Below are 27,623 nucleotides of genomic sequence, written 5' to 3' on the forward strand. Positions count from 1 at the left end.
AATACTCTCAGGAGAAATGTAAGAACAAACAACAAACATTAGAAAGCCAGATTACAGAGAATAAGATAACAATAAAATCTTTGGAATGTGTTTTCTTTCCATACAAACTTCGGGATGGTGCATCTCATGCCCAAAGATTGGGTGTAGTTGGCCTTGGCCGTGCAATTTGACAAGGTAATCTATTGATTCCGTTCACAATAATTTGAAGGAATCTGCACAACTAATGCTGGTAAACTAAAAGAACATTGGAATTTCAAAAGGCTAGAAAGATAACATCAAATCAAAATATGCACGTGCTGTGCCAACTAATGCAAAAAAGACCATGGGATATTTCAGGTTATTAGGGCGAGAGCCAGTCATCTTTTAGTGATACCGTAGATATTTCCTCAATTATGAGAAGGAAAGATAGCATCCCTCATCGATAAATAAATGCTCATTTTTTGTTCTAAATCTGAAATGACCTAGAGAAACTGATGAAGGGAGTGCATTTCTCAAGGATTTAGCAGTAGCCCCTGTAGAGCTTTTAGGTTACAGGAACTTCGAGTAAACTTTTTTTTTTTTTTCCTTTTTTAATGAAGCAGGAAATTCCTAAAACTCGCATCCGAGATGATCTGTACAATTATCTGAATTTTTTAATCTATCTGAGATGATTTGTACAATTTCAGAGCATTTCACCAATTTAAAGCTTTAAATTCCACCTAATGTGAATTTAGAAGGACCGAATCACATCTAATGTGCAAGTAGGTGCAAGCTCCTCCAAGGATTCTTCAATCTATAACCGAGGCAAAATAAAATTCATTTGTAATGATGAAACAAGTTGTTGTTTCAGGGTGATATTACCATGGAGGAAAATTCACATCTAATGTGTAAGCAGGTGCAAGCTCCTCCAAGGATTCAACTAGGTTGCTTTTTTAGCTTGTACTTGTGATATTGATTTGCTCCAAGCAGGACATCATTATGAATTTCCAATATTGAAATATGAAAATCGGACTATTTAATCACAAAAGTATAAGTAATGGTGAAATTCCAGCAAGTTTATTCAATTTCTATCATCAATAGTTGGACCATTTGGGTAAGACTACTAAAGCTAAAATGGACAATCCTGCAAGCGAACCTGCTAGAATTCCTGCTCCATCATGTCCTATGTAACAAAATAAATAAATGCAATACGATATCTAAATTCACCCAAAAACAAAAATTGTAGACATGGGCAATCATAGAACTCAACTTGGTATTCTTTTTTCTTTCCTTTTTTCCTTTCTCTTCCACAAATAACCCTCTGAAGAAAGGGATCAACTATTTACACCCACCCTTTTGATTTACAAACACCACACCCATTTCCATTTTTGGACTAAAAAAGTGCAAATACTTTACTTCGGTCAGTGATAAATCTAAGGACCAATGAATTAAGTTTTCTTCGGTCAGTCATAAATTAAAATTTTGATTCTTAACCCCCATCAAGTTGCAAAAGATAATGAGGTTGTTTGTGTCATGACAGCTATATACAAACCTATGAATATGAATGACGATTGCATTAAACAAAAATCATAGGATACAAATGGTAAGAAAGGAAAGAAGGAATAGGAAACATATGTATGGGATTTGTATAAGAGGCATTATAGTAATCATTGATTGAAAGTTTTTTTTTTTTTAAATGTAGAGAAGGGAAGTCACATGCACATGATTGGATGGAAGTTATATTCTAGGTCACATAATTTGGCATAAAGATGCTTTCAATTGATGCAATATTCAACCACTAGATCCATTTAAAGTATTAAAAAAATGAACTAAGTTTTGACATGCAACACGCTTCCATTGACCAACAGGAATTACTGAAAGAAATATCTCCAACAGGAATTACTTTCCAAGAAAATGTTGTTATGTGAAAGTCAATGAACAACCAATGTAATATTGTTATGTGAAAGTCAAGAAAATGTAATATTGCCAAAAGGAACATACAAGAGGATATGCCCAACTGGAAATGGAGCACATGTCTAGTCTCAAACAGATGTGAGATAGGAAGAGAAACTGAGAAAGAGAGACAGAGAGGGAGAAAGAGACATAATATCGATTGATCATGTAGGGAACAAATGCACAAAGAAAGAAAAAAAATGCACAAAGAAAAAAGACATTACAGAGGAATTAAACCAACAGTATACATTTAACACATGCACATAGTTAGCCGAACAGGCCAGGCTAAAGTGACATGAGTCCAGGCCTGACCTGCAAATTAATCAGGCCATGCATGGGATGCCCGAGCCCAACCCATGGGCCAGCTAGTAGGTCCAAGCCCAGTCCAAACCTGGGTCCGGCAGACTACCCAGCCCATTGCTACCCTTCATCATTTCCTGTCTACTGAATTTGTTGCAACTATCACATTGCATTTAAACACAACCTTATTCCTTTGATCAATAGCATATATCAGAGAAATTGTCTTTACAATGAGACAAAATGTTTACTTCCCATTCACAAGTATACAGATTGTCACCTAACATGGCAGACCAGAAAAAAAAAAAAAAAAACATCAATTTCTTTAAAACACAGGTTTGCATTGAACCAAAAAAAAAGAAGAAAGACTGGTAAGTCTACAAATATTAACAAGATCTAGAAAAAAATTAAGATTCAGGTTTGCATTGAACAAATTCAATAGTTGCTCTGAAAATTGGAACAGTAGAGATTCGAAAACTTAAATTTGAAGCACCTATAACCTTGTCTAGCTGAGTCTAAGACTAAACCAAGTTGGAAACGGATGAGTCGTTCCAGTTGAATTGATGTAAAGATAAATTGGCTGGTTTGGATCCCATCCATTGCAAGTAAAGCAGTTCTGCTATCACGAACTCTATGACACCTGGCACTAAGTAATCAATGCAAATGGCTAATTATTAGTGTGTATTATGCCATTAGATAAGACATGAGACTCTACCAATAACAAATTTTATGTGTAACAATATATAGGGAGACTGACAACATAAGAAGTGATAGGAAACAATTTTGTCAGTTATGTCAGTTGATCCAACTGATGTATTCTGATGAAGACCAGCAATCCTTCTCTGCATAAAAGGAATGAGAATGCAGCCAGCAACATGAGTTGTAAATAAATACAGGTGGTCCTTCCCATCTTTACTACTTGGAACTGAACTACTAACCACCCCCACCCGACCAAAAAAAAAAAAAAAAAAAAGGAAACATAGAATATTGATATAAGATACTCCACCTTAATCAGCTCCACGATCATAACAATTTTATTTATAGCTCTTCCCATCACCTTGAAGACAATTTCATCTGAGCCCTTTTCCTATGCAAATAGTAAATACAATATTATCAGCAGGAGTCAACAAAAAAGAAAAAAAAAGAAAAAAAAGACACCATGCTCACAAAAAATACAATACTTTTTTCCCAGAAAAGTGGAAGCACGCCACTTGTAACTTTATTGATCATTCAAACGAGATGTACAACCATTTTATAGAACTAAGATTGGAATTTCTAAAACTTGTTGCCTGAAAATTAATAAATAAGAGAACATAAATCAATGATAAGAAATTATGTTTTTAGATGACAAAAATAGTGTCTCAGAACAAAATCTGGTAATCTTTGTCTCAAAAATAGAACAGCAAAAAAGACAGAAGGGTTAACATGAATCTGGATCCTCTGCTTGCCACAAGTAGAAGAATTCAGTTTTTCTGAATCGTCAGTCCCACGCTAGAGACATGTGAATCCAATCTAGCAAAACTATCAAATAGCCCATCTACACCTTTTTCTAGCTGAAAACATGAATTTAAATTTGTAATTAAGTCAAATGTACAACACAAAATTCATCCTTTTCCACATTTACACATACAACAAGCAGAACCTTCATAGCCCCCAAGGTTGCTTGATATAACACTAATAACATATCATGGCCATGGATACGGATATAACACCCACAATTACAATGCACATATAAAAATTACATGAATGTGCTGTAGGATTATTAAAGAAGAGAAAGTTAATGTGGATGAAGAGACATTTTAACATTTGACATTATAGGATATGCTGAAACTGAAGCATTGAATTATGAGAAAGCAATAGAGAAACAAATAATAATGATAATAATAATAATAGATATGATAATAATAATACATTTGTTCAGACATGGTTGCTGCTAAGTAAACATATTGTGGTTCCACAATCTATATGCTAAACGGTGAAGTACAAAGAAATACAAGAAAACAACTTTACTTGTAGAAGCCGCGGAGCATAACCACCCTCCATTATTCTTGCAAAAGGGGAAGCATGCGAATATTTGTTTTCTTCAAAAGCACCAAAATTGCCAAAATCCAAGCTGCCAAACCACCTCCAAATCGATGCAAATAATTACCACTAGATTATCCATTGCTTGCATGAAAGACACTTTCAATAACCACATTTTGCACAAATCAAAATCGCCTACCCCAAAATGACCGAGAGAATAAAACTCCAAGGAAATTCAAATTCACCTGCCCATCAGAGAACCTTTCGGAGAGAGAAGACAAAGACCCTGAGCTTTCTTTTAAAAATGTGCCTGCTATCGAGAGAGAAAAAAAAAAGCTCCTTGGAATCCTTCTGGTTAAACTATCATAGGAGTCTGCCCCTTGGTACCGGTGCAGCAATCCAGACCATTCAAATTGTTGGTTCCTTTTTAAATGAACCATATCTCTAAAACTACACTGATTAAGGCAGTCCTAACCGTCCAATCAAAGTCTACCAAATGGATGGTTGAGAATAAATAAGTGAGTAGTCCGATAGAAAATGGAAAAAAAATCAGACAGTTAAGATTATCTCCCTGTTAAAATTTTGTTGATACTCCATCCATAGTTGGTTGGAAAAAACTACAGGGTAACTGTATTGATTTTGCCGAAAGGCGGTGAAATGACAGAGAAGAATCAAAGCAGTGAATCTTTTTAAAGAATGTGGAGTCTAAATTTAAAGGAAAATCTAAAATATATGAAAATTCAAATACTAACCTCGTAAATCTTCCGTAAGGAAGGAAAACGACCCAATAGAAGAGAGGGAGGAGATGAGACTCTCTGCCTTCTCTTCCTATTCTTTTCCCTTCCCGTTTTCTTTTTCTGGTATTTTTTTTTTTCCTTTGTTTTTTTTTTATAATGATTTGGCGTCCGGAGCTTTCTTTTATTTTTTTATTTTTTAAGTGAATGGTGACGTGGACCAATGAGGATTAGGGTAACAGGGAATCCCTGTTTACCTGGTAACAGAGGATCCGGACTCTTTGGTCTTATATCATGAAATGATCTGAAAAAATATATGGGCGGCATGGATGAAATGCATACATCATGGTGGGGCCCACAGAGCACCAACCATCAGCCACTGGCCGGTGGCAGGGGGAGTAGCCAATCCGTTTCCCGCTTCGGTGCACCGAGGTGGGTGGATCCCTGACTATGGCCCCACCATGATGCATGTGCCTTGCATCCACGCCGCTCATCCATTTTTCCAAATGATTTCAAGGTTTTAGAAGGAAATACACGTCCAAAGTCCATGTCATCATGTGCGGGGATTACCTTCTTCATCTTGGAAGCGGAAGCGGGTTGCGTCCAGCCCATGCACAATAATCCGTCCAGGTGGGGATTTGTGGGGCCATAGTGATGTATGGGTTTTATCCACGCCGTTCATTCATTTTGAAATATCATTTGATGGTATAAACCAAAAAATTAAGACAGATTAAAGGCTCAAGTGGACCACACATTAGGGATTGAATTCCAACCGTTGAAATTTTTTGGGATCTGCATAAGTTTTGTACGAAGCTGATATTTGGTTTTTTTTTTTTTCCTTTATCCAAGGATACGGGACCTTATTAACAGGTTGTATGACAAATAAACATCACGGTGGGCCTTACGAAGGTTTCAACGGTGGGCATCATTATCAGTGCTGATTCTTGCGGTGTGGTCCATTTGAGCATCGGATGTCGCTTAATTTTTTCTTATATTACTAAAATGATCTGAAAAAATGGATGAACAGCGTGGATAAAACTCACATATCACGGTGGACCCCACAGAGCCCCTGCCTGGACCGATTTCCAACTATCTCCTACCAGATGGGAAACCTCAACAATCTCACGCGAGTTCTTTGGGACCCACCGTCGTGTGGTTTGAGTAACATCCAGTCCGTCCTTCAGGAGCGCCCCCCTCATTTTCACTATACATGTAAAAAATCAACCTAATTAAAAAACGTATATTCCCCATACAAGGGAAACAATATAAAATCACGACTAAAATCTTCAAAGTCCTTGCGGTGTGGCCTGCCTTAGTTTTAGGTCTGGATCGTTTTGGACTGTCCCTTCATCCTGGTGAGGCACAGCTGATGAACGGCTTGGATAGAATATACAGACATCATGGCACGCCCACATGCAAACCTACGGTCGGAGTATCCTCCCTGCTGTTCCATATCGTGTGGCTAGGATTTGGCTGACTTCCATGCGTACAACCTAATATCTACGGGCGCACCTGATGGATGGATTGGCTACTCCCCCTGCCACCAGCCCCCTGGCTGGTGGTCGGTGCTCTGTGGGCCCTACCATGATGTATGTGTTTCATCCATTCCGTTCATCCATTTTTAAAGATCATTTTAGGGTCGATCCAAAAATTTAGAGGTAATAAATCTCCGGTGGTCCACACCACATGAAAACAATAATGATTGGATATCCACCATTAAAATCCTCCTAAGGCCCACTGTGCTGTTTATTTGATATCCAATCTGTTGATTAGATCATACAGGACCAGATGAAGGGAAAAAAACAAAAATCAGCTTGATCAAAATCTTTTATGCCCCCAAAATGTTTTTAATGATTTATGCTCATTCAACACTGTTTCCTGTAATGTGGTCCACTAGAGATTGGGATATATCTCATTTTTGGTCTCATACTGTAAAATGATCTGTAAAAATAGATGGACAGCATGGATGAAACACATACATTATGGTGGGGCCCACAGAGAACCGACCACCAGCCATTGGCTGGTGCCGGGGAGGTAGCCATTCCGTTTCCCACACAAACAGTCCGGTGGGCCCGACATAGCTCGGGTGCTGCGGATAACATTTCCTATTTAACTTCCACGTGTCCAACGCATAGGCAGAACCCGAAAACGATTCAACAACTTCGCATCGGCTAAGACTGGGGTGGTGGCGGTATATGAGAGCGATGGTTGTTGCTCATCTTCCTCTCACAGCAAGCCTCTGCCCGAGCAGGAAAAGCACGCTTTTCCAGTGCACACTTCTCTCGGAATTCCCAAAATACCCCTTCATCCCCCTCAAAACCCCATCCCATGCTCCGCAATACAAGAATCTCCACGCTCTTCCCGCAAATTGCAGCAGGATTCTCAAGGCCCTTCTTCCATTCAAGGAGATTCACCTCCACTCTCGGCATCCACGTTTTCCATTGCCCGGTAATCAGAGCCCTTGAGTCGCTTGTAGTTTGGGATCTCCGATCCTAGCCATCAAAATTCCATTCCTTAGATGGCTTGAGATTTCTGCTTTCGGAGATTGAATTGCCTGGATTCGTTTTATTTTTTATTTTATTTTATTTTAAGGATGAGGTGGGGATCGTTGCAAAGCTGTCGGCGTGCATTGCTTCTCATGGAGGGAATATACAGGGCGTTGATGTCTTTGTTCCTGAAAACAAGCAGGTCTTCTACTCCAGAAGGTATTGCTTCATTGCGTCTCGATCCGTTTATATTCAACATGTATGTAAAATTCATGAAGGTTTCTTTTTAATGCTTTGAAACATAGACTATTCCTAACATTGCCGCATCCGAATGTCGATTATTGTTATTTTCCATGGTTTGAAGATTTAGATGGGGAATGAAGTCGTATCCTATTCCATGGAAAGATATTTCCACAAAAACATGGAAACCACATCCTTTTTGGTAAGGTGGAGTGAAAATTTCCTTTGAATTACAAGTATGAGAGAATCTCCACTCCATGGATCCAACGACCATTGGAAGATGCCAAACAGTAATGTTGTTTCATGGTATTCATATTGGGGAGGTAGCTAGTAAAGTTGTTTTTGCATTCCTTCATTCCTTTCATGTCCAACTTGAATGTGATGTAAGTGCAGTTCAGAATAATTTGGTTATTTCTACTTTATTGCACTGAATATTGGAATTTAGTTCAATCCGATAGTGTGTCCAAACACACCTTAAAGTTTAAAGGAATTACCCTGGACGCCCGTATGCCAATATAGTTGGAGATGTGCATTTGGAGTGACATTTGATCGCCACATTGATGACGAAAAGGGGAAATTTTATAAGACTGTCATTCGACAAAAAGGACTTGGTTTGAGGTGTTGAGAAGGGATGAGAAGGCTCGTTCAATTACAGAGTGGAGTAGTAGATAGGAATGATTGTCAAAACAAGATTTGTAAAGCCCAATCCAAACAGCTGGGACAATGCTACAATTATTATGATGATGGGGACGATGACCTATAGAGTGTCATTACATGGTAGATTCCACTCAAAGCTGGAGCAATCTATTTAACTGTTATTTACAACTTGCATTGCGTGATTTAGACTTGTATTGTTTTGCATACTTGATAAAATGTTTCGTTTCATGCTTAGCAAGTTTGTTTGGCATTGCATGCTCTAAATCTTAGTTTTTTGTAAATTCCCTTTTTGGGTAACACATGGTTGCTACGCAGTTTTAATCATTGTCCAATAGGACTCAGTATTGACTGAGTTGTATCAGTTCAAATCCATGATGAAACAAGTCACAAGACTTGTTATGGGACTGAAGCAGGACTGAAACTGACTGATACAGGTGAGTTGTACCAGTTTTGGTCCCTGGGCGAATTGCACTTCGGAACCTCTAATTAAATTTTTGATGGTTAGGCTAAAGTGCAGTTTCTGGGATGCAAACGGTGTTAGATAAACACGTATATCCATTGGCTTGCTGCCATTCTTCGTACCTAACTATGATGTCCTTTCCACTTCTGGTCTACTAGTGGTACGTGTGTGCCTCAAAGCCTTGGGTGCCTGTGTATATACCTAATACTAGGAAACTCCATGTGGGTGTCTGCCCCTCATGCTTAGAGGGATACCTAGCAACTGCCTCTCCGTGGCCCTCCTTTGCTTGCCTTCCATTTGGGGTGTGTTTAGATCAGCTGGGGATTAATATTGGTGGAATTGTATTGGCATGTCCTGGTTAAAAGAGGAAGTCTTACATTGGTGGGAGTCGGTTCCTAAAACTTATGCCAACCTTCCATTTGGAAACCACTGCCAAATCGCTGGGAGAAAGGCTTAGACAGCGACTATGATTGAATTTTTTGTTTTCTGGATAAACAACTGGTGGACGATTGTAGCCATGTTAGATGGACGGATGACAACACAGATAACTCAGAGCTAATTTGTATGTTCAGCACTTTGTGATGATGATGACGGTGATTGTGCTGATGTTGATGGTGGTGGTGGTGATGTTGATGATTGTGATGATGAGGGAGGGATGGAGGTTTTTAATGGCACGTAGGCATGCTGCTAATGCAAGTAATGGTGGTTGCTACTTTTCTACTGAGCTGCATTTTCCATGCGTGGAAGATTAACTTCTCTACTACTTTAATTACCTGTTGTTTGTGTATCAGCTAGATTGCATTGCATTTGCATATTCCTCCTGATTTTAAGTGAATCTAAGGTTAGATGCTGATACAACTCTGCAGTGAATTTGTCTTTGACTCTACACAGTGGCCGCGGGCAATGATGGACGATGACTTCGTGAAACTCTCAAAGCTGTTCAATGCAGAAAGATCCATCGTACGAGTGCCTGATCTGGACCCAAAATATAAGATTGCAGTTCTTGCTTCAAAGCAGGTAAAGCGGGTTTCCTGTCTGATCTTTGTTTCAATTATGATCCTTAGATGCCTTTTAATAATTCTTTCTTTGTACATATGCCTAGATGATTAACATTACAGCCTTGATAAGATAGTTTGCTAACTTTTATGAGAATCATAGTGCTATTTGGTTGCATAATCCATGACACAGATTTGGATGTTGTCTGCTTTGATGCATCCTTTTCTTTTCTTTAAGTGTATCATGACTTGCAGTTAAAGTCAAACCCATAATTTTTATGCATTTCACATATTATTTGTTTGTCATGCTTGAAACTATGCTGTTGCAGGACCACTGTTTGGTGGACTTACTGCATGGATGGCAGGAGGGGAGACTTCCTGTGGACATTACTCGCGTAATAAGGTGAAATTTTGATCGATCAATTATTTTGGTAGGATTATTCGCCTCGAACATTAACTCGTGGTCCTTATTATGCCTTGCAGTAACCACGAGAGGGCACCAAATACTCATGTGATTCGGTTTCTTGAGAGGCATGGAATCCCATACCATTACTTGCCTACAACTTCTGGGAACAAAAGAGAAGATGAGATCTTGGATTTGGTTGGAAATACTGATTTTCTGGTGCTAGCTAGATATATGCAGGTAATTTAGATTTGTGCAGTATTTTCATTGCAGATGGTAGTCGCCTCACTATATTCACTAGTAAATGATGTGTGCTTGTAGTTCATTGAGTACATCCATGGTGCTTTAAGCAACTTTGATCTATGGGTAACTTGTTCCAACCCAGTCAATATGGAATATAGGTGCCTGATCATCCTTCTCTTCAATAATTTCAAATTGACTCCCAGTCTATTTGCAGTCAGAACCTACGACAAGCGAGCTGTTGGTCCTAACTACCAGGGTCCAGAGTGAGAAGCTATAGATCACTTTTAAAAGATTCACATAAACATCAGAGCAAGTAAATAGCAAAAAACCATGTTTGAGGAAGAGTTATAGTATAACTTGATTTTGATATGGTTTAATCCAATGTTGGTTTGGCATTGCTTTGACATTGCTTTGTTTCAATTCTGGACAATTTTAACCACCTGTTTTACCTTCTAGGGGTACTTTTATGGATTTGACAACATGGGATATTCTGAACGGTTCAAAGGCTGGGTTGTTTCAACTGTTTTTTGGTTCATTTGATGGTATTGATCTAATTTTTTAAGATTGAGTATGCATTTGAAGGTTCCACATCTTTGAGACTGTAGGAACCTGGTAATTCCCCATTTTCATCGGAGGGTTAGATGGCAAGGCAAATCTATGATGTGTAGATACAGAGACTTGTGCAGACATGAGTACGGGAATTGGAAAGCAACCTGCATTTCATGAAATTGAGGACACAGATAACATCTTGATACTGTCAGAAAATCTAGGAGTTCAGAAAATGAGGAACCTAGTTTGATTGGATACTGTTAATCTGCACCCTACGAGCATACATGCAGTATCACTGACCAATATCGGTTTTGCATCATTTTGAAACCGGTATCCTAATTCCTAAACATAAATAAGTTTTTGGTTTCCCATGTTGGTTATATCTACTTTGTTGGACTATTGCTCTATATCCTTCATTCTTTATGAAAAATCCTCAATCTCGAGTTACGCTGACACAGATTGCTGCAGAAGCATTTACTTATTTTTTTCAAGCTTTTGCTTTCATGACCATGATTGTTCTTGAAACATATTAATTTAGCTCTTGGCAAATGTGTATTGAAAAATAGAACCTGTTGTCAAAATGTAAACACACTTTTCTCAAATTTATCATTCATTTCAATTGCATGTACTGTGATGTTTGAAGTTCATCAATAATGGGAAAAATTATATGCATCCTTCCAAAAAAAGAAAAGAAAAGAAAAGGTAATAGTTATATCATATTCATCATCATTATTGTGACAAATCTCATTCTCCGCAATTTCTCAGCCCGGAAATTTCAAAATTTGAGGTATTTCTTGGGATATTATCATCATCATCATAGCCTTGTCTGAGCTATTTGGAGCTATCTTCACCAATCTCATTACGCCAAATATTGCTTAAATAATAACTTGTTATGTCAGTCCTGAGATTTGAAACGGGAACTCCCGTGATTGATTGGCAAAAGTTTGGCAACTAGCTGCCCACCTAACACCAACCCTCCTTTACCCTTGCTTGAATAGTTTATATATAAATAGTTAAAATTCAACTGCAATTCATCAAGAAGAGAGAGTACCTTTGTGATCTTTGAAGTTCATCAATAATATGTTGAATAGTTTTGTAGATATTGTCTGGAAAATTTCTGAAGAGCTATGGGAAGGATGTAATTAACATTCATCATGGCCTTCTACCATCATTTAAGGGTGGCAGTCCTTCTAAACAGGTTAGACATTCTTGTCTTTCTTATTAGATGATCTGTATTTGCTTATTATTATTATTATTATTATTATTATTATTATTAACATAAGGGCATGTTTGGTTGCGCCAAATATCATGAAGTTTCATGTTTTTTATTAAACGGTCTTCAATGATATTTGGTGCATTTAACATTGTTTTCTAACTCTGCAATATGATATTCCCAGGCTTATGACGCTGGAGTGAAATTGATTGGTGCAACAAGTCATTTCGTAACTGAAGAACTTGATTCGGGTGCTATTATTGAACAGATGGTGATTTTTTATCAATATAAATTATCTTATTTTTGTTGAGAGAGTTTATTATTCCGGCTTACCAGTTTCTTGAGTATTAATTATTGCCAATGTATACCACCTTACTTATTGTGAGTATACAAGCTATCAATGTATGATGCTGATCCATTAGAGACAAATTGCAAATTTGTTTTGTTCTGCAGGTTGAGCGAGTATCCCACCGAGACAACCTAAGAAGCTTTGTGCAGAAATCAGAGGACCTCGAGAAGCAATGCTTGGCAAAGGCTTTAAAATCTTATTGTGAGCTTCGGGTGCTGCCTTATGAAGAAGCGAAGACTGTTGTATTTTGAAGAGTAACAAGGACACAAAGGGTCCTAGTTTGTAAAAATTCACCATTAATTAATAATTGATATCATTCTTTTCTACTGTATCCTGCATTATTAATGAAAATATCTCTAATTTTATGAATTTTCATCGTAATTGATTTATTTTGAAAAGTATTTTCATGTTAATTGATAAGGATGCTCTTAGGTGATTTGGTTGCTGATTTGACCTTTTCATTTAACACCTTATCTGGGTTTAGTTGCTGAGAGAATATAGAAGAAAAAGGTAGGAGATAACCTGTAAAAGTAGGGTAATAAAAGAAGTTGGTGTTTGATGTGCATAACAAAGAAGTTACTCAGAAACCAGATTTTAAAACTCAGAAACAGGAGCTGACTTGAAAGTCTGTCAAGTTGTCTAGTAACTTGGGTGAGTTTTTTCAAGTCTTGAACACTGAGACCTGGTAATGTTTAATATTTAAATTAGATATAAATATCATGACATGGCAAGCTGAGTCAGGTCGTGTCGAGTACTATTGATTTTTTACTAGCTTTGTGGAGTCCAGCCTCGAAATAGTCTTGAACAAATGGGGCTTTTTGCTTTTCAAGATGAAAATCTGATAGAGTTGAGTCAACTCAGCTGACTCAAGTGTTTTTTCTCCCTCTCCGAGTTCTCAAACATAGCTCTAAGTAGTTTTTGGTTCTGGGTTTTGCTAACGAAGCTTATGGAGCTCCAGGTCTTTTGCTGTTTTAGGCCATTGCATACTGGTGTTAGAGCATGTGTCACCATTTTGCTATTACCCTTGAGTTCATGTGTTCCATCACTGTCTGGTTCCAATTCATATTCGCAGATGAAAAAAGCTTATAAAATGGAAGAAAGACTATAAATGAAAATGGCACGAGAAGATTGTTGGTAAAAATGGTTTCCAAGACAACTCATCATTGAATGGCCACATTTAGCCCCCACCCTCTGATCAGATCTTGCGGATGCAATCTCTAACTTCTTGTTCTTGCTGGAGTTGGATCTACCCTATCTTCTGGTATGTTTTCCTACTGTTGTTAGATTATGAATCCTTAACTTGTTGAGATAATTTTTAGTAAGGCCGGTTCCGCTACAAGTCTTTGTAGAATAGGCTTATCGCACTAGCCATTCACCTGTGTGAGAAAAGTTGTTCTCCTGCATATTCACTTTGCTTATTCATATGCTTATAAATGTGTGGGGCCCACCAGGTCATGTGTACTCCATCCAACCCATGCATTAAGTAAGCTCCACGATGATGATGGGATGCTTGACTACCACCCCAAAACCTCTGAAGTCATACGGTAACCCATGTGACAATCGGATCAGCCTGAATTTTGGAGTGTCCAACTTTGACAGTGGGTCTGACCCTTCTGGACAGGTTGGATGCCCATACAGTCACCATGGTGGGCCTGCAACCTTGTGGAATAAGCTCATTCTACATGGACTTGCAGAGGAAATGACCTCTAATTGTAAACACCTCTTTTTTGGATTATTGCAGGTACCTTTCATCTGTTAGAGAGGCCAGATAAATATGTACCAACTGACAAAAATAGGTTCATTTGACGAGCTCGTTCTTTGTCGGTGTGGGGGCCCACTGTCACGTGTGCATGGCATCCAATCCAACAGGGTCACTCTGCTATAAAAATAGATGCCTAAAAAATAGGCTAATCCAATCATCAGATGAGCTACACCATAGAAAACAATGGACTGCCAACAAAAAAACTTCCAAATTAACATGGTGCACCACCTGATGGTTAGATCAACTTCAATTTTGGGTTGTCCCATTTTCATGGTGGAGTGACCATGCCAAAGGAGTGGGATGACATGCACGGACTATGGTGGGCCCACACATCCACTACTAGTTGCACATGAGATGGTTAGAAATGGTCCATTGCTCAAAGATAACGGCCTTGTTTCCATGTCTTGGAGAATCTTCAATGAATGGGGAGGCATATATAATGATTCAAAACATAGGGAGGTGTTTACAAGTAGGAGAGTTATTTGATACTTTGGCTGCATGACGCTTGATGCGCTTGATACACAAACACTCGGAAACACCATGTGCGGCATACATGAACCCAAATTAAACTGACTAAATTGTCGAATAATCCTAACCTCTGATTCACGGTGTACTTTTTGAGACAGAACCATTGTATATTTTTCATTTTTAACTGTCCCTTAGTGTCCACCAAGCCAACAGTCAGATAATCAAATAACCATACTTTTTTGGCTCACAACATGTCTTAACTGGGACCCATAATTTGGACAGTTCAGCTTGACTTGGGTGCCACAGATGCAATTCCAAAGTAATCTCCAAGCACATGTGTATCATTCATCATGCTGCCAGAGTATCAAAGTTTTTCTCTCACAATTATCCCTAACTTGTTTAAGCACTTGCAAACCATTTGTTTAAATTGCCACCATTTATCCCTGAAATGCCCACAGCAAGAGCATTGCTAAACATGCAAACCTGGAAGTAACTACACTCTCATTACATTATTTCTTCCTTTCACCATCTCTATCACTTCGAGTTGGAATAATGCAAATACCGAATTATGTCAAAAACTCTTTTTTGTATGTCATTTGAAGTAGATTAAAAGGTTCAAAAATCTGTCTCACATGCATATTTTCATTATTATAACCTTCTCATCTCTGTCAGTCGTTAGATGTGCTGTGAGAAAGAGTCATCGAACTTCCTTGCATATGTATCAGCTTCACCTCAAATGTTATTACATGAAAAGCCCAACAACTAATCCCTAATTGATCTTTAATAATTCTAGGGATTGCTCTGTCTGTTCAATGCTGCCCACCTGTCGTAGAAGATCCCGAATGCTGTCCACCCATCTCTGCCGATGAATCCTGTTCTTGCACTCGAACTCTAGAAGACCTTGTGCTGTTTTCAGACCGAAGTAGCCTCTCTCTTCCCCGCCATTTCCTCTTCCCCTTCCCGGCCATGCAGGAATCTCTTCACAAACATCGTAGACAACACCTGATAATAACAGTTGCGTCAAAACATTACACACAACCATGGCAATAGCAATACTTCATGCCTTTGAAGGATTAAGAGGTCTGGATTGGTGGAATCCAAACAAGTAGATTAGGAAAGGAAAAATATCACATCTGTGGGAATCTATGGAAATAGAAATCTGTAGAAAGGAATCCAACTAAACATCTTTGTTTTAGCATATGTGATTTCCATGAAGAGGTGGAAAAGTGAAGGGTCAAAAAGTGAGAGTTGTATCTCGGGAAAACATGGAAATGAGGTTTTTTTTTTTTTTCCTAGGAAATGGAAATCAGCCTTTTTTGAGGAAAACAGAAGAAAGGAAATTCATTTCCCATAGCTTTCTTTCTTTTCGCATTCAGTGGTAAACATCACATTTGTGGAAAACGATTTTTTTTTCCATGATAGAATACAGGATTTCACCAGTCCCAACATATGGAAAGTCAAAACTAAAAGAGTAATGATCCAGCATAACTGCTTTTCGACAAGTGCCTGATCTCTAAGTCTGTATGGATTGGTGGAAAACGATATTCAACGGAGGAAAGAAAACTGATTTCATCCTATGTAACAGTTCACCTTGTTTGCAAAAGCTAATAGGGATGAGGAAATCAGTTTTCATTTCCTCAGATTTCCTCTGAAAAGGACCATATCCTTTTCCTGTCTAAAACCAAGGAAATAGAGATTTCCACCCTTCTTGGGAGATAACTCTCACTTTTTTGTCATTGGCTTTTCTACATTTCCATTGAAATCATGTATGTTAAAACAATCAGGTTATTTAAGGATTCTTTTGCACAGATTTTCTTTTCCATAGTTTTCCTCGGACACTTTTCTTTCCTCATCTGCATTTTGGTGGTGGGAAGGCTTGGAATCAATCAGGGGTTTGGTTAGCCTGCCTAGCATGTGTTCACCCCTTCATCAACCATCCAATCAATACCAGATCATTGCTTTGTTTGGATATACACCAAAACTGTGTCAACACACCGAATGATTCCTTGAAACTGAAAACTTACTCTTTTTCTTCTTGGAAAATGCCCCTCCAACATGCTTGCTTTTAAGCTTAACCATGACCTGAAATCCAGGTTACCATTGCGTTAGAGCTGCGATTTGTTCTTGATTCCATGACCCATTTCAACACTTCCATATTTACCTGTGAATTCTTGTTAACATAGATGGAGACTTGCTTCCAGTGAAGTACGCCTGTAAAGTATGGGAATGGGTGTCTGAGATTCTGTTTTGAATCAAATGAAAAATAAAATGATGAATATGCAATCAACAAGAACACATCCAAAATACAGAATACCCAAAAGAATTACAAATCTAGCAATAGATTCTATAATCTATAGCTCAACTAGAATGGGAATTTCCTTGATATAGGCCCCTAACATAAGCCCAATACTTCCACAAGATCCATGGGGGATTTAAATAATATTAATATAATTAGCATAGTATAAACTTAGGCTGCGTTTGGATGACCAACTGAATCGAATTCCAATAATTCAATGCAATAAAGTGATAAAAGTGAAAATGGGAATTTCCCCCAATCCATTCATAATGAAGAACTAACCCCAAACAGCAATACTGATAATTTCCACTCCAAATTGAAATGCATAGAGTTGCAATAAGAAGAAACTGACTTCATTTTCAACATTTTATTTTATTAAAGTTCAACCAAACAGCGCAAGTGCATTTGTGTTTTTGATAGATCAGTGACGGCAATGAAAACGAAGTGTACATACCTTTCCGTGTGCGTTTAAGCAGTTTCCCTTCTTTGCTAGGAATATCGGAGCCACTAAAAGTCGTTGCATTTTCGCTCAGCTGAATGAGATGGCAAGTCGACCCAACTCCCTTTTCAAATGGAATGATAGTTGCACTGCTCCTTGCTTCCTTCTGTACTCTTGCTTTAAGCGTGGCTGCTCCTCGCAAAGCTTAGTAGTTGAAAAATGAAAAGAAAATCAATAAAATGAAGTATGATCAGGCATGTATGTGTGTTAATGTCATTATTGTTGGAATCCATTAATACCTGTTGCGGCTGCTGCTGTCAGGGTCATAAGATCACCGGGGGTCCTGACGTTTACTGCTGATCTGACGACGGAAGCCACCCGATCGTGGTTGGACCCTGCTAGCTCCGCAATCTCCAGACAGTGCGATGCTAAGAGCTCAGTTGCTGATGCCATTGCAGTGCTCATCTTGGAAGTAGGATGGTCAGAATTCGCTGCAGCAGCTAACGCAGCTACGGCTGCTGCTACACCAGCCACAGACATTGCTGCATGAACACGTGCATTGTCGATGCGCGCCTTTTCTTTCTTCTTCAGTTTATTGCTACTGAATTCCTTGGTGTGGAACCATTTTCCGACCGTTGCTCGACGTGCATTGCTCGGATTAAGTGTTCTGCATGGCTGTGATTGGAATTTTTTTAAAATATATATATATAATGCTGGTATTGGATGGAGTGGCTTGCTCTGTATAGCAGGCCCCCATGCATGCCTCTGCATGTGGAGCACCTGAGCCGTTCATCAGGTGAGCCCCACCATATAGATTCCCCAAACCTCCAGTGTTCCAGCTAAAATGGAAGGATAAACCAAATGTGATAGCCGTCCATTCTTTTTTGCATGCAGTGGCTCACCTGATGCGTGGGCCTGCCTAATTTTGGGCCAGACAGATTACAAAGTGGGGCCCACCTGATGACTTGGATGTTTTAAGACCATGCCACATTGGCACATTGGAGGCATGCATCTATGGGGTTGGACAATGAACGTTTGTGGATCATTATAAGAATTAGGTAATTAATTAATTAATTAATAACAAGCAACTTTAATCTAAATAAGATGGAATTAAAATCACCTCTTTGTCTTGTAAGCGGTAATCAGTAGGGCTAGGATTAAATGTGTGAGAATGGCTTAGACCTGATAATCCTTGCCATTGGAATATTCCCATTTGCCCGAGTATCTGGCTTCCCTAGAGAGGAACAAAAACCATAACCATCAACAAAAGGACCCTTCTACTGTAGGCATGGTGCGTGTGTTACGCACGCATTCCTAAATCTCTCATCTAATACATGGGTGTGTATTGCATACTATCATGTGCCTGAAGTCAAATTTCTGTAAAAAAATATAAAATAAAATAAAAAAATCTATGGGAGAATAAATGATAATTATCACATGGATTGCGAGTCCTTGGTGTATTGAGTGGACAGGATAAGAAAGGGTAAAAAATCAGATACTACTGTTTTGTCTGATATGATATGCCCCATTTAACAAATCTCTCCCACCCAAAAAAAAAAGAAGAAAGGAAAAATCCTAACCATTCATAATACGTGGCCCGTTATTTGATGATTAAGAAAGAAATTACAACAAGGGATCACATTTTAATCGGATAACTTTTTCCATGTGCCATCAGGACTGAGGCCGGTCACCTCAATGGTTTGGATGATTGAACAATTGTGTAGAAGTAATCCAACGCTGAAGGCAAAAGAAAATGACTTACATAGGGAGAAGGAATGAAAGTGTCGGGAAGTATATCGGGTTTTTTGTCGAGAAGAAAAAATTTCTTTTTCTCGGCGAGAGCTTTTGAAATCTCAGCAGCGGAGAGACTCCAAGACCTTGAAAGGAATTCCATGGGCTCGTTAGGAGTCTGAGGTGGTGGGATCGACACTTCTCCCTCGCATTCTCCTTCTTCCTCCATCCTACCTGAACTCGAACACCTCCTCCACTTCCATATCTCATTAGTCAAATTCCCTTCCTCCATTTCTCTCTCTCTCTTCTTCTTCTTTTTCTGTGCTTCTGCAAATAAAACAAATTCAAAATTACAAATGGATATTGATAATTTACTCCGTACTCTTGTAATTGTATGGTTACATTACCTTCATTTGATTGCAATGGTGAGTTTGCTATTTTGTTTGGTTCACTAAAAAATCACAGTAAAAATAATAATTTTATAATATAAAAATATAAAAATTATAATTTTCTTTACCTATCTATTTATAAGTGTATTTGTCTTACAACCTCTTGAAATAAAACCTTGAGCTATTAAAGGCTAGCATATCAATATGTATCAAGTGACCTAAACAGTCCTCCACACGTGCAAGGTGAAACTCCGCACGGGAATATAATGAAGAAGGGTAGAAAGACACTCACACCATAAATAGATTGGGCTTGATTTCTTAGTCCCATATGGACTTAATTTCCCTGTCCCAGCGAAGAATATATCACCTAGGCATATTTGGCTGCTCTCGATATTCAAACACAAAACCTTCCATTATGATAACTCTCAATTTATAAATAGTAATTTTTATTTAAACAAATATCTTGAAATAATAATAATGGCTTATTTACCTTGTATTACACGTGAAATTGGAAAACCAAACACATCTTAAACATTCTTAGATTCAATTTAAAACCGTTCTCGTATCCTTAAGAGCGCACTAGGCCATGCAAGGGCAATACATGAGGTTCATGGATTCTCCCCTCATCGTGTATGGTAAAGATGCAACGATCAGCTACACCCAATCGGAAAATCCAATCCATTGATCCAAACTGTTCATTGGTTCTAGCAAGCATGTCATAAGCTACCATGAGAAGGTCGGACTAATCAGATAATTACACCCATCCTTTTTTTTTTTTTAATAGCCATCCATTTTCTGAGCCATTGATGGGATTGATAGGATCGAGTGATTATCTAGAATCATAAGCCCATGTAGGGCCCGCACGAATAAATGGCTTAAATAGTTGGTTGAACTCATTTTTACTCACAAACAATATCGGCCATCCATTTTATTCGCTATCAATTGAATGGTGAGAATCGTCCAATCGCACTGTATTTTCGTATGGAAGCAAATGGAATTGTGGTAGCTGGACCGTAATGGACAGCCCAGATCGATTGGACTGTCGAAGTGGATGCAACTGGGAGCACTGTAACTTATCATGCTCTTAGGGTGAGAGCTTTGCGTAAGATCAGACCCTTCATTAAGAGCATGTTCTGGTCCACTCATCAGGTGGGCCACATGAGTTCTTTGAATGTGGATTCTTAATTAAGTTATTTTAACCATCCATTTTTTACCGTAAAAATGTTGTCCCGTTCCATGACTCAGGTGGCCTGACCTCACACGTGGGACGAGGATTGTGTAGCCAGGCACTCACCACCGTGATGCATGTGTTTAATCCACGCCGTCCATCTATTTTTTCAGCTCATTTTAAGTCATGAGGACAAATTTTAAGTATATCCAAAGCTCAAGTGGATCACAACATAGGAAACAGTGGGAATTGAACAACTAACGTTGAAAACTTCATGGGGGCCACGGAAATTTTGGATCAAGCTGATATTTTTGTTTTACCCTCATCAAGATCCGTGTGGCATTATCAACGGGTTGGATGACAAATAAACACCACTGTGTGCCCTAGGAAGGTTTCATCGGTGGACGTCATTATTCCTACAGTTTCCTGTGGTGTGGTCCACTTGAGCTTTGGATATGCTTCGATTTCAGGCTCATGCCCTAGAATGAGCAGGAAAAAATGATGGACGGCGTGGATAAAACACATACACTACGGTGGCGCCACATAGAATCCACACCACGCTATACACTCAGCGTCTACGCACGTGTGCTGATCTCACACGTGCCGTGGAGAAATTCCCTTTTGCCAAAATATTGCGTTTTATTTATTTATTTTATTCCATTCGGTAAATAACAAAAACTCACACCATCTGCTATGCTTTCGGAACAAATGCTTGCTTTTATCCAAAAAAAAGAAAAAAAGACCATTAAACCCTCAACTGAGTTAACTCATTTGCCAGAAGAATTTACGTCTTTTCTTCATATACGGGGGTAATTCAGTCAAATTAGAAAAGAAAAATAAAAGTATAAAAAATAAAAATATAAAAAATAAAAAAAACAGCAATCTTCCATACATATAAAGAACTGCTCACCTACCTCACAAGAATTAAAAAGAAAAAAACATTGAGATATTTAAACCCGCCCGATTGATCGATACACCCGACGATTCCACTGTTGCGTAATCCAACAGTACAAATCTGTACCGAAAAGTAGAAAAGAAACGGGATATTTGTAAAACAGGATATCACAATTTGATGAAATAAATGTTCTCCGTACCTTGCAATCTCAGCTCTTCGAAGAATCAGATCAGGTGCTGGCTTCCATCTCTCTCTCAGTAGAGATATTTATATACAAGGGATGTCGAGTGGAAGAAAAGCAAACCAATATTCTTGTCACACGTGCGGAGATCGATGCCTCGTGTTTGCTCCCACACGCTCTCCGCTTTTTAAAAAAACAAATAACAAAAAGGGTCGCTGTGTATAACGAAATCTCGAGGATTGGATTATTCAACCCGTCCGGAAAACATTCCGCTTGTTAAACGGGAAGCGTTGCGCGGCTCCCTAGTACCTGGGAGAGCTTTCATACTCTGGCTGAGTGGGATGGATGATACTCAGGCGCTGAGGAATTTACACGTGTCATGCAATTAATTGAGTTTAACTGGTCAAGTTAGGGGTTTTAGTTTAGATGCTTCATGAACTAAAAATTACAGTTATTTAATTATCTATAACTATAGGATTGGTGGACATGTAGTGGACGGTTGAAATGAATGATGTTCGATAGTAATTTTCTGCAAACAAGTGTCAACTGATGAGAGGTTAGGATTATTTAAGTAATATGATTTTGGGATTTTGATTTCGTTACGGCACAACCATGCAACAAAAGCCTCCCGTGGGGGCCACCATGTTGTGGGTATTAGTATTACCGACGCGGATTAGCTGCGACGGGGATCAGCCAGGTGGGTGGGACCCTGACCGTGGGCCCCACTTCTATGTATGTATGCCGTCCATCCGTTTTGCCACCTTATTTTAAGGCATGGTGTAAAAAATGAAGTGGATATAAATCTCAGGTGGACCACACTGTAGGTATTGAATTCCACCGTTAAGAATCAGATTCTTAGGGTTAGGGGGCCACGAAAGTTTTGGATCAAGCTATTATTTGTATTTTCCATCAGCCTTGGTACGACATATCATATAAATAAATGAGTTGGATGGCATATGGAAATCACTGTGCCACATAGAAGGTTGCAATCGTTCTTGATACATCACCTGGTGTTGGCTCACTTGAGTTTTAGATCTGCGTTGTTTTTTTATTTCATGTCGAAATATAAATTCACACAGTTAATCGCTGGAGTGGACGTCATAGTGTTTTTCTTTTTATTTATTTATTTACTCCCATCTTGTGTTGGAAAAGCTTAGTAGGCTTACTATAAGGTATGTGTATTATCCACACCATCCATCCATTTTTCTAGTTCATTTTAAGGTATAAACCAAAAACTGCAGTAGATCGAAATCTTAGGTAGACCACTCAACAGGAAACAGTGGTGATTGAATGTCCCCATTAAAAATTTCCTTACACCTATTGTAATATTTATTTGCCATCCAACTTATTAATTAAGTTCAACAGACCAAGATGAAGGGAAAATAGAAATATCAATTTGCTTCAAAACTTTTGTGTTATTCATGAAGTTTTTAATGGTAAGCATTCAATAACTACTAGTTTTTATTTTTTTAAAATCTAATATGGTCAACCGGAGATTTGAATCTACTTGATATAAAAAAATAGATTAACAATAGAGAGAAAACACATACATCAAGGAAGGGCCTACAAACCTTTTTTCCAGCGCAGACCAGTACCGATTGCACAGGAGGGATCACCACCAAGTCCACGTTCTACTGTTTAGAGCGCCTGCGTATCAAGCATCATTAGCTACCCGGTATAAATAACTTTCCGCGAGAGAGAGAGAGAGAGAGAGAGAGAGGTGAAATGATGGAGTCGCCTCTGTTATAATATGATAGAGCCACCCTTTTTGTCGACTAGGTGGTAAACTTTGGATGTGAAGCGTACAAGTAGTGGACCTTAAACTGTGGGGCCCACGGTCAAATCGACAGCAAAAACTGATCATTCTAATCGCAGCCTCAAATGGACGGTGAAATGCAAACCGATATTTCTAATCATTTTATTCTAGTGGGTGCTCTATTGGCCCCACCATGGTGTATTTATTTTATACAAGCTGTCCATTTACTTTTCGAGATCATTCTATTGCATGATTACAAACGTGTGATAGAAACAAATCTCAGGTGGACCCCATCACAGGAAACAGTGGTGATTGAGTGCCCACCGTTAAAAACTTTTTGGGGGCACAAAAGTAAGCTGATATTTGTGTTTTCACTTCATTCAGGTCTGTGTGACCTAATCAACGGGTTGAATAGAAAATAAAACATTACAGAGGAAGTTTTTAATGGTGGGTCCAATCACCACTGTTTTCTTTTCTTGTGGTTTGGTTGATGTGAGATTTGATCCACCGCATTTTTAGGCTCATGCCATAAAATGATTTGGAAAAACAGGTAGCCGCCTGGATAAAATATATACATCATAGTAGGGCCCACAGAGCACCGACAGCGGCTACTGGTAGTTGGCCATCTATCCTTCCAGGTGGACGGTGGAAGATGACTATTTTTATCTTAGCATCATAGAAAGTAGATATTTATCATATACCTTTCCTTATATGAGACTGAAAGTGGGAAACTAATATGAGACTGGTCTCACTGAAAAAGGGAGAGACTATGGTGAATGGCGCCTTCTGTAGAGCTGCCACTCTTATCCAGACAGTTCATCCGGTGGGCCATGCTGAGGTCAACCATGGGTAGAGCGGGGCATGTAGGACCAAGCTAGGGCTGACATGACTCGAATTGGTTTTGAAATAGATTTGACCCGAACTCGACCCGGCTTGGTACTGAGTCAAGCATGACTAACCCGATCCGAGTCCAAGTTCAGCATAGACTAATCTAGATCAACTCCGACCTGGTCACAGATACCGAGTTGGGTTGAATCGGCACCGAGTCGGGTCGGATACAGTAGGTATCCACCCTCTCCGTCAGCTATATGGCATCTTAGATCTGAAATATCCGATCCGAGACTGAGTCCAAGTCACTGGACTCGGATAGATCCGATACTTGATTTATTTGACCCGATCCGAGTCTGACTTGGTAAAGAAAATTGAGTCGGATCGGGTTGGACACTATTCGGATCATTTCATATGGTGTGGTCCACTTTAATCTTCAATGTATCATAATTTTTTGTTCAACGCCTAAATTGATATGTCAAAATGGATGAACGGCTTAGATAACATATATACATCAAGGTGGGCCCCACATGACTATAAAAAATTTATATAAATGCATGCTGCATGTGTTGTCCAATCGGGCAGGCAGCCTCAACTCTCAAGGCTACTGACGTAACGTCACCAAGTTCTGTGGGCCCGTCACCAAGTTCTGTGGGCCCCACTACACTGTATGTGTTACATCCACACCGTCGATCAATTTTGAGATATCATTTTAGGGCATGAGCCAAATAATGATGTAGATAAAAATCTGTAGTAGACCACATCACAGAAAAAAGTGGGGAGAATGATTTCCACCGTTGAAACTATTCTAAGGCCCACCGTAATGTTTATTTGAAATCCAACCTATTCAAAAGTTGAAAAATAAAGAAATAAGGGAAAACACAAATACCACGTTAATCTAAAACTTTTGTAGCCTTTAAAAGTTTTTAATGGTGGGCATCACTGTTCAGAAAACTTTCTATAGTGGGGTCCACTGGAGCTTTGGATTTCATTCATTCTTTGGATATTGCCCTGAAATGATCTCTCCAAATGGATGGAAGGTTGGATACATAACATACATCATGGTGGGGCCCAAGTAACTTGGTTAAGCCACTTTAATACATACTCCCACAACCTACCGTATTGACTTGTAAAGCAAGTAAACAGCTGTTACCCGCTGTTGACGTGCCGTGCAAGTAACCCATTCTCATATCTGAGTGAACTCTGCTGGGGCCCACCATGAATGCATGTGATCCATGCCGTCCATTTGTTTTCTCAGATTATTTTAGCTGTTGAACCCAAAATTGATGAATATTCAAAGCTCAAGTGGACCACACCATAAGAAAAAGTAAAAATATTGTTTTTTACTCCGGATCTGGCTGGATCGGAACGGTCCAGATCTATTCGGATCGGGTTTTCGGATCAGAACGGTCCGGATTAACCACTATCCGATCTTGATCCGAACTCGACCCGGCTTGGTACTGAGTCAAGCATGACTAACCCGATCCGAGTCCAAGTTCAGCATAGACTAATCTAGATCAACTCCGACCTGGTCACAGATACCGAGTTGGGTTGAATCGGCACCGAGTCGGGTCGGATACAGTAGGTATCCACCCTCTCCGTCAGCTATATGGCATCTTAGATCTGAAATATCCAGATTACACACACACACACACACACACAGAGATTGACTCGAGTCAGTACTGAGTTGGATTTCCGATTGAGTCAAGTTACTGGGTGACACGAACTCGACTCAGTTTGAGTTTGGGTTGGACGTCGACTCACCCACTCGGTTTGGATCAAGCCGGGTCTGAACGAGTCTGCCCAGTTGAGTGGCCCCGTGCCCAGCTCTAACCATAGGCTGAAAGTTGTTTATTGAGCGGGCTGTTTGAGAGAGCTGCACACCGAGAGCCACATGGGTGGAACTTTCATGAGATCCACCCCCTCCACGAGGTATATTGCCTCAATGTTTACCTCAGAACCCAAAAATCATGACCATCTAGAGCTCAAGTTGGCCAACACCAGAAAAATGTTGAGATGGGACACCCACCATTAATTTTGTGTAGGGCCCACTATAGTGTTTATATGCCATCCAATCCATTCATCCAATGTTCCTTGTTAGGATGAAATCTGTTGTGGGAAAATCAAAGACACCTGAACTCCGTGACCAGAGGTTATTCAGAGCCGACTCAGGGCGCGGGACTAAGCTCGGAGTTATACACATAGGTAGAGGCATGACACCTAACCTGATATCCTTTACGCTTTTGACCCGAGGTCTGGGAGGCCGACTCGGAACTTGGAGCGATCCGAGGCCGAGGCAGTCGAATCAGAGTAATCCCAGGCCGAGGGGGTATAAATAGTATCTTTTGAGGAGGAAATAGTTACGCAATATCTAGCACTCTCCCTCTATAATTCAACTTAGACCCAGATTCCCTTGGCCTGACTTAGGCATCGGAGGGTCTCCTATTTAAGCTAAAGTCCCCTTTGCTCATTGTGGTTGTGCAGGTACAGGATTCAGAGACGGCTCGGAGTTCTGAGATCCAAATTTTGGCAGTAACAAAATCATTATCCGAAAATTACAGAATTCCAATACTTTGGTGGGGGCATGTTATGTGAATTTAGAGGATTTTGGTATAATTCTATAGGGCGACCCACCTGAGCATTGAGTCAGCCTGATTTTGGGATCAAGGTTAAATAAGCGGTCACCCAGCTGACGGGGTGGATTTCCACGCACGTTAAGTAGTTTCCTAGAGACTTCGAGCTCTTCAACCATCCATTTACGGACCACTTCAAACAGTCATGATTATTGGAGTGTGAATGTGGTATATAGCTGGTCAATGGCAAGGCCCACCATGTGAACGGCTCTGCCTGCTGGGAGCGGATTAGGTACGCCCGGCCTCACCCAAGATGGAGCGGCTCTTACTGTGGAGCCCACCTTGATGTATATATTCTATATCCATGCCGTCCATTCGTTTTTTACGTATCATTTCAGGACATGAGCCCAAAAATTAAAAAAATCCAAATCTCAGGCAGACCATACTATAGATAAAAAAGTGGTGACTGAACGTGGTACCATAAAAAACTTACTAAGGCCCACTGTAATATTTATTTTCCATCCAACTTGTTGATACGGTCACATAAACCTGAACGAAAGGAAAACACAAATATCAGC

The 27,623-nt window shown here is 39.4% G+C and overlaps 2 protein-coding genes across 2 annotated transcripts; one reads left to right on the plus strand and one right to left on the minus strand.

The window, feature by feature from the left end:
- The first annotated feature begins 7,100 nt into the window (after positions 1-7,100).
- LOC131248256 (formyltetrahydrofolate deformylase 2, mitochondrial) lies at positions 7,101-12,928 on the plus strand. Its single transcript, XM_058248442.1, has 8 exons — positions 7,101-7,412; positions 7,557-7,669; positions 9,674-9,824; positions 10,132-10,205; positions 10,286-10,445; positions 12,097-12,195; positions 12,395-12,481; positions 12,664-12,928. The coding sequence occupies exons 1-8, from the start codon at positions 7,293-7,295 to the stop codon at positions 12,808-12,810; spliced, it is 951 nt and encodes a 316-aa protein (XP_058104425.1). The 5' UTR covers positions 7,101-7,292; the 3' UTR covers positions 12,811-12,928.
- Positions 12,929-15,355: 2,427 nt separating this feature from the next.
- On the minus strand, positions 15,356-22,058 carry LOC131248255 (VAN3-binding protein-like). Its single transcript, XM_058248441.1, has 8 exons — positions 21,907-22,058; positions 19,287-19,582; positions 18,645-18,758; positions 17,824-18,199; positions 17,540-17,728; positions 16,951-17,000; positions 16,814-16,871; positions 15,356-15,791 (listed from the first exon to the last, which is right to left on the minus strand). The coding sequence occupies exons 2-8, from the start codon at positions 19,545-19,547 to the stop codon at positions 15,559-15,561; spliced, it is 1,281 nt and encodes a 426-aa protein (XP_058104424.1). The 5' UTR covers positions 19,548-19,582; positions 21,907-22,058; the 3' UTR covers positions 15,356-15,558.
- Positions 22,059-27,623: the final 5,565 nt, after the last annotated feature.

This window comes from Magnolia sinica, chromosome 6 (assembly GCF_029962835.1).
Source record: "Magnolia sinica isolate HGM2019 chromosome 6, MsV1, whole genome shotgun sequence".
Taxonomy (NCBI): domain Eukaryota; kingdom Viridiplantae; phylum Streptophyta; class Magnoliopsida; order Magnoliales; family Magnoliaceae; genus Magnolia; species Magnolia sinica.

What these genes read in the sequence shown, in the direction of transcription:
- LOC131248256 (XM_058248442.1), top strand. Translation starts at nt 7,293, where the DNA reads ATGCTCCGCAATACAAGAATCTCCACGCTCTTCCCGCAAATTGCAGCA. An exon ending in CAGGTCTTCTACTCCAGAAG is followed by an intron (nt 7,670 to 9,673) that starts GTATTGCTTCAT and finishes ACAACTCTGCAG; the next exon opens with TGAATTTGTCTTTGACTCTA. An exon ending in GACATTACTCGCGTAATAAG is followed by an intron (nt 10,206 to 10,285) that starts GTGAAATTTTGA and finishes TATGCCTTGCAG; the next exon opens with TAACCACGAGAGGGCACCAA.
- LOC131248255 (XM_058248441.1), bottom strand. Translation starts at nt 19,547, where the DNA reads ATGGAGGAAGGGAATTTGACTAATGAGATATGGAAGTGGAGGAGGTGT. An exon ending in GCTTAAACGCACACGGAAAG is followed by an intron (nt 17,001 to 17,539) that starts GTATGTACACTT and finishes CATACTTTACAG; the next exon opens with GCGTACTTCACTGGAAGCAA. An exon ending in ATGTTAACAAGAATTCACAG is followed by an intron (nt 16,872 to 16,950) that starts GTAAATATGGAA and finishes CCTGGATTTCAG; the next exon opens with GTCATGGTTAAGCTTAAAAG.